The sequence below is a fragment of the Papilio machaon genome, chromosome 26, assembly GCF_912999745.1.
Source record: "Papilio machaon chromosome 26, ilPapMach1.1, whole genome shotgun sequence".
In the NCBI taxonomy this organism is placed as follows: domain Eukaryota; kingdom Metazoa; phylum Arthropoda; class Insecta; order Lepidoptera; family Papilionidae; genus Papilio; species Papilio machaon.
Window position 1 is genome coordinate 2,569,398 of NC_060011.1, and position 14,438 is coordinate 2,583,835.

At 31.7% G+C, this 14,438-nt stretch overlaps 3 protein-coding genes across 8 annotated transcripts in view; 1 reads left to right on the forward strand and 2 right to left on the reverse strand.

Moving 5' to 3' along the window:
* Positions 1 to 5,091: 5,091 nt before the first annotated feature.
* Positions 5,092 to 7,799, reverse strand: LOC106718697 (zinc finger protein PLAG1). Its single transcript, XM_014512855.2, has one exon. It carries the CDS (start codon positions 7,420 to 7,422, stop codon positions 5,905 to 5,907), a length of 1,518 nt encoding a protein of 505 aa, XP_014368341.2. The 5' UTR covers positions 7,423 to 7,799; the 3' UTR covers positions 5,092 to 5,904.
* Positions 7,800 to 8,036: 237 nt separating this feature from the next.
* LOC106718730 (elongin-C) lies at positions 8,037 to 10,255 on the forward strand. The gene is made up of 4 exons (XM_045684541.1): positions 8,037 to 8,241; positions 8,560 to 8,646; positions 9,141 to 9,333; positions 10,036 to 10,255. Exons 2-4 carry the CDS (start codon positions 8,565 to 8,567, stop codon positions 10,175 to 10,177), a joined length of 417 nt encoding a protein of 138 aa, XP_045540497.1. The 5' UTR covers positions 8,037 to 8,241; positions 8,560 to 8,564; the 3' UTR covers positions 10,178 to 10,255.
* A 3,039-nt stretch (positions 10,256 to 13,294) lies between these two features.
* The window catches only part of LOC106718652 (focal adhesion kinase 1), a 119,827-nt gene continuing 118,683 nt past the window's right edge, over positions 13,295 to 14,438 (reverse strand). For all 6 annotated transcript variants that reach the window (XM_045684412.1, XM_045684410.1, XM_045684411.1 and 3 more), the window contains 2 exons: positions 14,265 to 14,375; positions 13,295 to 13,991 (listed from right to left, as the gene is read on the reverse strand). In XM_045684412.1, coding sequence (XP_045540368.1) covers positions 13,457 to 13,991; positions 14,265 to 14,375 — 646 coding nt within the window. In that variant the 3' untranslated portion in view covers positions 13,295 to 13,456. The remainder of the gene's footprint in view (positions 13,992 to 14,264; positions 14,376 to 14,438) is intronic.

The window sequence follows — 14,438 nt, forward strand, 5'->3', positions numbered from 1 at the left end:
TATTCGTAATACTTCATTTTTTCATTAGGCTATATTTCATTCTTGTAATAATATTATCTTTTATTCATATTACTTGTACACACACGATGTTTCACATCTGCCAGGCGTCCCATGACGGCTCACATTTTTTTTTATAACTCAAAAATCTTTATTCTATTAAACAAATAAACAATAATATTATTTAGTAAAGTTTATTCCTACTTGGTAACATACCAAAAATATCTATACATATATAATACAATTTTACAGTAGTAAAACAACGTTACATTTTTTCATTGTCTATTTTTCGAAATGTGTGTGTTAATATTTCATTTGTTGGCGCGATTATACAAAACTATAAAGGATGTTAAAACTTTCACAGGGAGGAATACTTAGACTATTACCACTAGGGGTTTTAGTTCAGGTGGAATAGATAAACTAACACCAAAAATGTGTTACAAATTTCTTGTCAAACTGTAACTGCCTTGTCTTGTAATTGTCTATATTTATGTATAATTTAACATATTTTCTAGCAATTAGTATTAGTGCTTCTCATCGGGTCATATAAATTTGTCGCACTATACCCTTGGTGACTGGTTTTAACTTGTTAGGGATAATTATTACCAATTTAAAAAATATATTTTTTTTAAGTGTTGCCAGCATAACTACTAAAAAGCAATAAAATAAAAATGTAGGAAATTCAATTACAAAACTAATTTGGCTATTAATTATTGTTACATACATAATGCAAGAAGGTCCGCTGTTTTTATTAAATTAAAAAAAAATTACGAATCGATATGTCAAATATTTGATCAATATCGATATTGAAATATTTCGAAAACATCGATATTGTGATTAATTTAGGAATATCGATTTTTATGGTAATTCTAAAATCGAAAGCAATATTATCGATGTTATGTGGCTTTTTATTTATAAAATAGTGATGTTTTAAAATTAATATGAATTTTAATACCACCGATAACGTCAAATATAACATAGATATTAAAAAATCGTAACATCAATGTTATGTTAACAAAAATAGTAAAAAAAAAACTTTAAAAATATACATGTAAATAATTAATATATTATTATTATTATGTTAAATAAATTAAAAAATTCTGTTGACATTATCAGTTGATATTTATGCTCGAAACATTGATTTGCCGATATTGTGGTCATATAACATCGATTGAACTAAAAATCGATTTTGTTGAACAATTATCTCTTATACTTGCATTTATTCGACACATTTGGCGCCATCTTTGTTACGAAGCAATATTTTTTACTAGAAAAAAAAGTATATTTGATACCGCGGCCTCACCCGCCTTGTGGCGGTGTTAGTATTTTAGTACAATTTTTTTTTTTTTTTAGTATAATTTCTAGATAAATTTTAAATAATCGAGTTCGATGACTCTGTATTTTATTGTCAAACTATATTTACAATATTAAATGTATATCAATGTAAATGTAAAATTTTATATTAAACGTATGTTTCCACTACACCTAAAACATCTTGTTTCTCTCATTTTCTTACAGAAGAAAATAGTCGGCAATATGTTTTATACATGTTTGTTCAGTGGAAACGCATGATAAAGTTGACCTGTGTATAGAAATTTCATGTTTATAGTTAATCGTTTGTCCTCTATTGCATTTCATTATCTCTGTTTTTACCATGGATTAGGTACGTATTTATTTTTTTTGTTATCTCTGGTTTCTAAGTCTACATGTTATTTGTTAATGAATTGAACACCAATAAAAATGTATTTCATCTATATTTGCTGGCATATTTTTATTTCAATACCAAATCCTAAGGATCCGTTCACATAGTTGAGTTGAAGAGCAAAACAGATTTTTAAAATTGAGCTTTATATGATTGGAATAAGGTTAAATTTTACTTTTCACGTCTGTTATACGCTTACTCGTGATAAAAAAATACGTACAAAGTAAAATTAAACCTTGTTTCAATTGGATAAAGGTCTATTTTGTTTGCGATAATAATCCACTGCTCTATGCACCGGTCTCGCCTAAATTGTTTACCAATTTTTATGTCCTCAGTTGGAATAAGTTAAATTTACTGTATATTTCATTTACTTCTGCATATTGTCTATCCCTTCCTTTCCTTTTACTTAGTCCTATTCAAAAATATACTTAATTACTTTGTTAGTACTAAAGTACTTCTCTATGAATGTCATATTAAATGGCATGTACATTTTCATGTACAAAAGTGAACATGGAAATCGACGCCATAACATTGAACGTGTCCAGAAAATATCACTCTCTAAATATATAGCTGTCGTCCCGTTAAAAAAATACATAACTAGTAGCCTAAGTATTCTTCAGCGAAATCCATTGAGCTGTTTTGGAAGTAACAAAAATCTTTTCATCCATCCATCTAAACATTCGCATTTATATATATAAAAGAAAGTCGTGTTAGTTACACTATTTATAACTCAAGAACGGCTGAATCAATTTGACTGAAAATTGGTGGGCAGGTAGCTTAGAACCAGGAAACGGACATAGGATAATTTTTACCCCGTTTTCTATTTTTTATTACACGCGGACGGAGTCGCGGGTAAAAGCTAGTTTATAATATTAGGAAGATATTAAATATAAAAGCAATTGATGTCCAAAATATTTATTATATTGAAGACAGTAACTACAACATGTTATAAACCAGGTACAATGTTTATTCAATATTTTTTATCCTGCGAGGGTTTATTCCGTTCAAAATTGTTAGTTGCTAAATACAATGTATCAAAATATTAATTATTCACAGCTGTATATGTTAGAATTGAAAAATCTAGACTGAAAATTTTTAAAAAAAATACAAAAATTGATATGTAATTTATCAAATATAACGTTATTTATTAATGTATTTTTAACCAAAAAAAAGTTTTTTTTTTTACAAAATTTATATGAACACATAAACCATCTTACATGTCAAACTGTAAATATATAAAAATCACACAAATAATTCTCCAATTCTAACAAAACAGTCGCAATTTGTCACACAAAAGTGTACTTCAACATTTAATATAAAAAATGATTTATTACTCGAAAAAGCGTAACAAAAATAGATCTTTTCTATTAAAACATCTTACGAACTCTAAAAAATATTTTTTTTTTGTTTTACATTTCAAACATGATCTAAATATTTTTTATTTTAATAAGGCCCCTATGTTATGTACCAAAATTACGTATACCTATTTGATCAGTATCATGGCTTACTATGAGTTAGAAATTATTAATCATCCAAAGACAATATAGTTGAAGCACTCACAAAACATTTATGATGGTGTCATTTAAAAAGATATGTTTATAATTATTAATTTATCATTAAAAATGTATTGATCTAACTCATAGCACCTTTGTTGTATTTACTGAACTTACCATAGATTACATAAATATAAAAAAAATATTCGAAAGCTTAAAGAATTTAAAGTCAAAAATATAATTATGTAATTTTTTGGCATTACACAACATGTTTTTAGATTTAAAAAAAAAATAAAAAATAATAATGAGTCACACTCATTATAAAACTGGGATACAAAAAAAAATTAACAATTACAATTATGCAATAAAATTTTCCCAATAAAAAGGAAAAAAATGAACACTTTGTGTTTCAAGACAATATAGATACACTTTTATCGTCAGTTGACTATAGTTAAATAAATAAATACAAATAGAAAATTTATAGAAAGAAAAGAGACAGGAATATTACGGTCATAGTCTTTGACATGTTAACCAATAATGTATGTTATATCTAAAAACTACAATACAATAATATATTGCATACATCGTTGTATATTTCTGTACCAATACTTAAATACTTAAAAAAATATATAATGCTATGTCACGCGTTGTACTGATTATTATTATATTTCACATTTAATATCTGTTTGGAGTTTCAAAAGCTAGAGGAGCTCATATGTGCTGCTTTTTTATGACTAGTCATTAACTGCTTTGAATAGAAAAAAGTTTTTATTGATTTTAAAAAAAAGATATATGAAAGTTGTAAACAAATTATATTTGCGCAACGAAATAGAATCACTTAAAATAAAATTTACTTTACATGGGAAGATTTATTTTTTGTTTTTTTCTTTCTCGAAAATATATTTGAATAACATCAAATCACAAATGTTAATGAAAGATTGATTACATTTTTTTTTAATTTTCTTGTATTCATTAATGAATTATAAAAAGCGAAATGATTTAAAAACTTAATCATACATACGTAGATTTAGATATCGCAGCACACACTAACGTTAACAGTTAAACACAAAAAGTAATAGCAGCTATCCATTGCATGTTTTTCTCGAAAAGAAACAAAAAAATCTAACTTTTCTCTCACTAACCTAATTTTTAAATTTCTAGACATAACAGTAAGTTGCAATTGAGGTAGTTTAAATTTTTTACACCTATTAACCTAAAAGATTAGAATTATTTACAAAATCTATAATATAAAGCATGTACAACATTGGATCTCCATTATTTAAAAACTTTTCATTCCTCGACAAAACTAGACGCTAAACATTCAATCAAGAAAGTTAAGCAAGAAAACATTTTTTTTTTCATATTTAACATTTTATGTATCAAGAATAATTATATCAAAATTATTAAAAAAAAATATCGACCAAAAAAAATGCATTTTTAATTTTTTTTTAAACTCTAAAATACTACAATATTTCTTTTTTAAAGACAGAACCTAGCGTTAGGAGTTTTATCTATTGCCTGCTATTGTACAAAATATATTTTTTTACACCTTGAAATTATCATTTCTACAAAACCCTTTAAAGTCCAACTTTGAAGTGACAACAAAAGTAAAGATGCTGAAAATCTTGTAAATAAAATATTGTACATTACCCTTGATATTAACAGAGTTGTAAAATGCAAGGCAAAAAACGATTCTTCATTGCATTGCAATGATTTTTCAACCCAACATTTGGATTAAATTCATTGATATTTTTATCAACAATTTCCAAACATTTTGAACAGATTTTGAATCAATATTTGTTTATAGCTTTTCAGCAATTGTAAAACTGTATTTATACAAAATATTTTAGCTAATTTGAATTACCTTATTCAATGAATGTTTAAAAATATTTAATGTTGGCACATACTGTATTGAAAAGATGTAAACTCAGACTTCATTTAGTTTGCTTATCACAACTGACCCAATTCTATTGTCTTATATGCTAAGGAAGTAGTACACTTCTGAGGTATAATGGTAGTTTATTGCATTTTGTTGCTAGCTGAAGGATGCAAAAGGATTACGGAATACAAAATTATTCTAAATCATAGAATAAGTATCCTTACCCTAAAATTGCTTTATTTATCCAGATTTTTATACTATTTATAAACAGATCTGATGATATAGTACCCACACTATGATCTTACACACATTCGGAGGAATATGCTCTTTGCTGTATTATTATATCACGTTCGAAAGTGGCATGCATCTCTAAACATATTATACAGCGTGCCACTTTCAAGAGACATCAATCCTCCGATACCCTTCGTTCACTAATATTATTGTCAACCTACAAAACTGTGTGACCCATCGAAAACTACGAACTACTGTATCGCCATTTAACATCTCACAGTTGGTCCCACTTAGACTGCATCTCAAAGTTGTACACTAACAATAAACAATTTACAATTCCGAAAGTACATACACGACTAGATCACATTTTCATGTAGAATTCGGAAATATTTTGGTATATCCGAGACGAACAAAATATGCTTACAATTTGGCAATATATTCTGAAGACATCCTCCACGTTTGTTTATAAAAATAAAACATTGAATTATGCATTAGTTTTACAGGGACTATATTACAGCTTAGACCGACCTTACCTAATGAGGTAGCTCTGAATCAACAAAAGCTAAATGCAGGAATCTGCCGCGCGACACGACACGGCGCGGCTAGTGCGGTGGCGGCGGTGGAGGGGGTGGCTTGGGACTCTGAGTTGTCTGGAAAGCTTGCGTGAACGCTGGCAGCCGCTGTCGGCGACCTTCCTCTGCCCCATACGTCGGCTCACCTTCTTCTAATAGCAGTATGTCACTTGGTAACCCTGACGTCCCTTCCCCTGGATCTATATAGATTGATTGCACACTATCAGGACTGAGTAAATGCTCCGGATCAGATAGCGGCTGTGGTATATACGGCAAGTTGGACGGCGTTGCTGGAAATGTTGATGGTAGAACAAACACTTCATATTCAGGACCGAAAGTTTCATACGCAGGCGAAGTTTGTTGTTCTTGTTTTATTTCTAAAGGTTCCACTTTAATATCAAGGTCTGTTGGCATTTCTACAATGATATCTGTGGATGGCACTCTAGTCCGTCCCTCAGATGTACCTGCTTTAGGTGATGCAGGATTCCAGATTTTAAAATCTACATCCTCTATGGGAAAGTCGGAGAAACTCTCTTCAAAGGCGGATGCTTCTGGTGGTGGTTCACTTGACGTACCCACTGCTGCAGACCTCCAAGACTTCTCAGGGTGAGCATTCTTGACATGCCTGACCAAGTGATCTTTGCGTCCAAATTTTTGAGGACAATATGGGCACAAGAAATCACGTCTACCTGTATGTACAACTAGATGACGACGTACATCTTTTGCTGTGAAGAACTTTCTGTCACAATAATCACATGGAAATTTCTTATCAGTCTCGTTTTTCACAGTCCGACTACCGGAATGCACTTTGAGATGGTAAACAATTTCCTGACGAGTGCTAAAAGTCTCATCACAGATCTTACATTGCAAGTTACCTTCCTCAGCTGAATGCAAGGCGGCATGCTTACGGTAGCTTAACTGAGATGTATACGATTTCCTACAGTCGGGCCTTTCACATGTATACATTTTCTTAACCGGATTATGTATACGCACGTGGTTACTGAGATGATCTTTCCTATTAAAAGTCTTACCACAAATGTTACATGCAAAGGCCCGAGCTTCACTATGAATGAGGCCGTGGCGCACAAGCTTAAATTTTGAATTGAAACGCTTATCACACAGTTCACAAGAGAAGGGAAGCTCACCAGTGTGCGAGAGAAGATGCTGACTGAGCTTGCCGGGGCTGGAGAATCGCTTTTCGCAGGTAGTACAGACGTGACGTTTGTTACGGTCGCGGCGCGCGCTCCGGCCGGGCGCTGCGGGCGCAGGACCCGGCCGGTCGCCACCTGCCGAACTCGTGGTGGCCTCCTTCGGCTTCCCGGGCAACGTGGGCACGCGTCGCACCGTCTTCACCGTCGGGTACACATTCTTGATGCTGCTCGGACCAGACACTCGGCGCGTCACGTACTGCAGCTTAGTGGGCAGCTGCGACGCGGGCGGCGCTATGAACGTCTTCTGCGGGGCGGCCGGGCGGTCCCTCCTCGTCTCCTCCGAGAATTCGGAGCCGCCCTGCTCGTCTTCTCTAGGGTTCGGTGGCGGACTAGCCATCTCGCGCTCATTTTTGTGTGCTTACCCTATATCACTAGCCGATGATCGCACGACGTGCTATAGTCGGTTCCGTGGTGGCGCTGGCTCGTCACGATGGCAGAAAACATTTCTGTCACATTGACGGTCTGGAAGCCCTTTTTCGTATTCGTGTCACATGTTTCTTTCTGAATTTGTAACATTCATTCACAGTAACTAGCAAAGACGATTGCGGATGCTTGTCTTTATGCTCTTATTCGAGTGAAAAAAGTGGATACCAGGTGATAAACGATAGAATAAGTCCTTTTTCTAATGAAATACGTAGCGGTTGACATCGAAATGTCAAAATAATGAAATGAAGCCAAAAAGCCATGTCAAAAAAAATCCGCCGAATCGTCGACGACCCCTCTTTTTGGTGTTACCGTTTTACCCTTTGGTTGCTGTTAATTTTAGATTTTGAGATGACAATTAACACTTCCGTAAAAGTAAATTGTTTCGCAGAATTATTAAAAAATTGATCGTTTTGTATATTATCGTAAGTTGTCGCTCATCTTAAAGTTTTATTCAGACTATTTTACACAAACTTTTAAAACACCAATTTTAGTTTACTAGACTTTACTTATTATACTCTTTGGTTTGGTTTGGGTCTCTGGTTGTCAAATTCCTACGAAAAAGGAGTAGGAAAGCAGTTTTCTAAATAAAAATAACCTGAATCATCATAGATATTTTTTTTAACTGAATTTAATACTGTACGGAATTATAAACAGATCCAAGCGCGCGATAATATTTCACTTTTCATCCTCCTATTATAGTCTACACCGTCAGTGATTTTAATAAATTGAGGTTGGTTTTCTTCTATTTTATACCTTATCTTATAATTTACACCAGCAAAGACTTTTTGATTATATTTTAAATTTACAATTACAAAATTTAACAGGTATCTTGTAAACATATCGTGAGAATCTTTTTGAATTGATTATTCCCAGTAGTATTACAAAATGATTTCACAACACAATATCAATCTAATTTCTATTCTAATTATTTTGTGGAATATTTAAACTGTACTAACAAATACAAGATATATTTCAATTCGTGTTATATATTTTTGTATTTTAAATATTTAAAGATACCTTACTACCTTGTTTTTATTTTAAATTACAGATATAATGTCTGAGTCTACTGTAGCTACTGGGGGCTCCACGGTCAATGTGGAGGAGCAGCGTTCGCTCGGCACTGCTGCCGGCTCTGGTAAACATTTTTATTATCACTACTGTTAAAACAGTTTATAGACGTTTAAGAGATTAGAAAATATTCAGTTGCAATAAATAATAAAAATCATTTTTATTCATATTCTTTATTGTAGTGAAAGAACACTATGTATACATAGAGGGATATATCCCACATATTAATGCATGTCAAAATTTGAAAATGGAGAAAATAAAATCCCACTTTCAATATCCATTATGCTACTTCAAAGCATAAAATCTTGCTAATATTATAAATGCTAATGTTTAGATGGATGGATGTTTGTTTGAAGTTATCTCCAGAACGGCTCAACGGATCTTGATGAAATTTAGCACTGATGTAGAACATAGTCTGGAAGAACACATACTTATTAAGTTTTTTTTTAATTGCATACGGACAGAGTCGTGGGCGACAGCTAGTGTTCTATATATCTATTATTGACAGTATTAAAGCTTTTGAAATAAGAAATGCCCATTTCAAAGATTGATATGTTTCAGTTGGCGATGAGAAAGTGTATGGAGGTTGTGAAGGTCCTGATGCGATGTACGTAAAGCTGGTATCCTCGGATGGACATGAGTTCATAGTTAAGAGAGAGCATGCGCTCACCTCAGGGACGATCAAAGCAATGCTCAGTGGACCCGGACAGTTTGCGGAAAATGAAGCTAATGAAGTTAATTTTAGAGAAATACCGTAAGTTTCATTTTTTACCTCTATAATATGATGTAAAGGATGTTGTTAAATTGTGTGTTTACTTATCTTTTTCCTTTATTATTGGAGATTTATTTGTTTATTCAAATATTGAACAGTCTTATAAAATACAGAAATAAACTTACTTAAATTAGTTATGAAAGGCTTAAATAGCTATAGTCTATTGGTATACTATTCTTAGAAGTATTCTAAAATATGACATTTCAGCGTGCGACTCAGTATCACGTAATATGAAACAACATAGATATATTTGTAAAAAAAAAAGAAAAAAATCCTTACAAATTACAAAAAATCAGTTTTAAAATGTATTTAAAAGTGTAAATTATTGGAAACACGTACAACTTATATGGATTAACAGCTTTGTATTGATTTTCCTTTTGGTGCTACAAATACTACTATGATTGGTTATTTACCATTAAGGATACTGAAAATTTTATTCTGTGGTCGAAAAATTTTATTCGGTGGTCGACCACATGAGTGGGAAAAGGCAAGGGAGATGATAATAGATATATTTGTTAGATAAAGTAGAGCAATATTGTTATATATGAGTAGCTATTTACATACTTATGTAACAAAAATGGTGTTAATAAAATTTTAAATTCACGAGTTTTAGCAACAAATATGCAATTTGTCATGAAAATTGTTTAGGTTTGTCTTTCTACATAAATTATCTATGGTTTATAGGTCGCATGTGCTACAGAAGGTGTGCATGTACTTCACATACAAAGTGCGGTACACAAACTCTTCTACTGAGATCCCGGAATTTCCCATTGCTCCGGAAATAGCTCTGGAACTCCTTATGGCTGCCAACTTCCTCGACTGCTGAATTTCAACATTTTGGACAGTTTTCTTTTTTTTTTATCGCGTCATTTTTAAAAGCAAAATAACTTTTAATATGCAATATTATTTATCACTGCATAGTTTTCACATTAATAATCGTTTGATAAGATGAGTATGAATTTTAGGTAGAAAGATTAAATGTTGGTAACTATTGCTATTAGATTGGTATTACACTAGCACATAAAAGTGCGTTTCCATTGATAACTTTGAGCCATAGAGGATGCTCTACTAAGTATTGAAAATGTACCTTAAAGTTATTCTTTGCATTTGAATTCTTGTAATTTAACTTATATCAGTTGTTGATTCCTTAATAATTTTTTTTGTATTGAATCAGTTTGAACTAAAATGCATCTTAAAGTGTGGCAATAAGATTTTTACTCACTTTAAGATGCATTTAAATCTTTAAATTAGACCACAGTTCCTCGGTAACACTAATCAAAGGTTTCTAGGCCACAACACACTTTTTAGGCGTTTTCTATTTTTTTTTTTTAATTCCTAGTTGATAAACAAATGTACTAACATTGCTAGGAGATAATTGGGTTAATACTTTCACAGACATGACTAAAGAGTAACTGTTAACAAAGTTTAGGTCTACGAGTTGCAAAAACTGTATATGTATGTAATAAAGAGGATACTGGATAGTTGTATGTCTGTTCTTTTAAGTTATTGCCATACTAACTTGGTTTAATTTTTTTTGTAACAATGTTTTTCAAAAATTTATCAAAATAAGATGATATTCGTAATAAAATGGTATTTGCCTTGAAAAATTTTTGGTTTTATTTTGTTTTATTATGTTTATTGATGAAATTTTATGCATCTATTTATAAAAATTAACATCATATTTCTAAGGGATTTATAGTTAAAGAAAACATAAGTATTGTAAATGATTTTGTCCTTTATTCAGTTTGCATAAACATAAACCGGTCCAAAACAGTATCGGTTATATGTAAAATAATCTCGGCCTGTTCACACCTACTATATATGGGACTACACTTTCCGCTTACAATATTATTATACTTTGGAATGACATCCTGCTTAACGCTAACGTATTAGGGAAAAAAAAACAACTTTACAAATAAAATCCGCGAAAGATTCATCAAATAAATAAATTCTGACATAACATTAAAAAACTAACCAATTTAATGCACTACGAATCTAAACAAAATTCCATCTGAGATCTCTAAGTAAGCTTATATTAAAACTTTGGATAAAAGTTAAAATAATTATGGATAACCGTTTCGTTTTGTACATTTTTACAGAAAAAAAACTTGATAGCAGGTAAATACTGAGTTAGAATGTAGTTAACTAAATGCTGGGTCAAGTTGTGACACTAGATTCACCTTAAATAACTGAAAATGTACATAAATTTTTATTAATACACCATAGATTACAGAATAATACTAAACTATTCTTACGAACCATAGACAATATAGAGGAGATTAATGCTCTGTAACGCAAATCATTTCAACTATAGACAATATAGAAGAAAATGATTGTTCTGAAGCCAAATTAATCATATAATACACAGTAAGCATAAAAACTAATTAAGTGTACGTATATTTGTATGAAAATAATCGATATTTTCAGTGCATTATATCAATTAAAATTAATTCTTGCGAGTTTTGTATTTTAAATATACTATTTTTTTACTGGCAACATTTTTACTAACATCAATGGCAGTACAAAATGGAGTCTTGCAGTTTTAAATGAATGTTTTTTTTTTTTTAATAAATGTGAAGGAAAACATATGTAGAACATCTCCATTTTGACAACATGACATATGATATCTGAGAAGCGCAACAATGCTGATGATATGTTGATAGATATACAACTAATATATTAGGGACTTGGCGCATGCGAAATTCATTACACGATAATTTGTAAAGCCCTTTTTCCACTACATTAATAATCTCTTCCACCAGCTAAGGTGACCATAATATAAAAGAAGTCGGCTAAAAATTTAGTTAATTTATTTTTCTGTAGCATTATTATTATACATTTTTGAGAAAATTTTAGTTTATTTTTAATTTTTAGTTTCTACGATAAAAAACTAATGTTTAAATTCCGCAAAAAAAATTAAACTGCATGCGCAAAGTCCCAAATGACGAATCCGATAATTTTAATTTGTCCTTTTCACGTATTTCCTACCGTAATTTAAAAAATGAAAAAAAAAAGTTCAATTAATACAATACAAAAGTGTAAAAAAGACATTTTTATCTCTTCATTTTTTTGACTAATTTTAAGTAAACCGGCAATTGGATAAATTTTAAATAACATAATAATTTTCATCAGTTAACAGATAATGATTACGGCAGGACATACGGGATGGATAAACTCCAATAATACAATAAAATATTCGATGAATACATGATAAGATACATCCTGTGATACATTGCAACGTCACATTTTATATAAATACATAGTATTTCTGTAAAAAACAATGTAAATAATGACTATATATATATATATTTTTTTAATTTTACAAATATAATAAACAGTTTTTATAGTGTTTTTGTCTATGAGTTGTTTTTATTTAAAGTAATTAATAAGGATAAAAATTATAACCTTCAATTTTCATTGCTGAAAAGCCAACAAAAACATCATCTTAGTTTTTTGACGAAATGTTTCTGTATAAGTCTATTGACAATGGAAACCGAAGAATGTGACGCTGCATTCACAGATAATAAATAGTTCCGAGTTGTAATGAACACGTGGCGTCTAACCGCTACATATTATATTGAGCAAAAGTTAGACTGTAAGCTTCGCGACTACGAGCAATGTGCATAAGCTCCTAAAACACAAATAAGCTCTCAAAACTCTATCACAGAGCTATAATAAAATAAGCCAAAATATATTAACTGTCACTTTTCACTACTAAATAACCTAAAAGTCAATTAAAAAAAACCTGCACAGACAAATTTAAAAAAAATATATATTTTTTTTTTCGGCAATGGAAACTAGCGTAATGGCCTTACCATTATATAAAAAATAATAAGTACTTTCAATAGTCTAGTTAAAAAAAACGGTGACAGAAATTAAATTTGAATATTTGAATGACATTGTTTAATTTTTTTGCATTAAAAAATCTGAATTTAGGATTTTCCACGTTGATTGCGTAATTAGCATACTACGGAAGCTGGGTAAACAAAAATAATTCGTAAATGCTCGTTAAATAAAGTCTAATCTCTTCATAGCCCCAAAAATAAAGCTATTTGAATCTCATTAGAGATGTTAAAAAAAATATCCACTACAAAGCGATAATGTATCATTCGTCATTATTTTCAGCGGGGACCATTTTTTTGGTAATCGAGTATACAGGGGGTTCTGTTTTCCCCGATATCGCTTGTACTCGACTTTTAACAGATTCCAGAGGTGCTAAATCGATTTTGGAATCATCACAGGACGTCGAATGTTGGAAGGAGCCGCCCACTTCAGTGTTGCCATATATATGTTGAGGTTCTCTAACATTGCCATATAAATTATAATTATGTATCAGTGTTGACACCCTATTCGATGTAACAGGAAGACTGTTGTGCTCTTTAGAAGAATGTTCAGTTGTCAGTATTGTTGTGACAGGTTGGTTTATTTTGAAGTCTGGTTTTGGTGGTGGGGGTTCGTCCTCCTGTAGGGGGGTGTGTTGGGGGTGTATGTTAGTGGGGGGTGCGTGTGGGGGGTCGGTGTCCGGTGGCTGCAGTGCGGCGCGCCAGTCCACCTCAGGATGCCTGTCGCGGATGCAGTCCACCACATCGAGCAGGTTCTTGGCGTCCATTGCTAGCACATGCGCTGCTGCAAGCATGCTCCTTCAGACAATTAAACAATAATTATCAATCAAGATAGTTTAACTAGTCTAAATATTCAAATTATCTACTATTTCAGAATTAAGCTAAAATATAATATTAAGCAATTATTTAGGATTTTAATTTTGAAATCTTAAACTACGACTTAAATTTTTCCACGACACCCGTCAATTAAGTATGATATTAACTGCCTAAAAAATGTTTTAATATTTTATAGACGTGAGCTGTCAAAGTAATTAAGTTTTGTTGACACAGATGTCAGTAAGAATGTCTCACTTGGTGTACTCGTGCTGCAGCGTGGTGTCTGCGTAGCGCACAGCCAGCCGCATCGCCTCCACCAGCGCCGCCATGTCCTTGCTCAGCACCTGGTGCGCCATCTCCACCTCCCTGACACCATACATACACACACGTCACACATTGTCACAAACAGACACAAAAATGTATCAATAC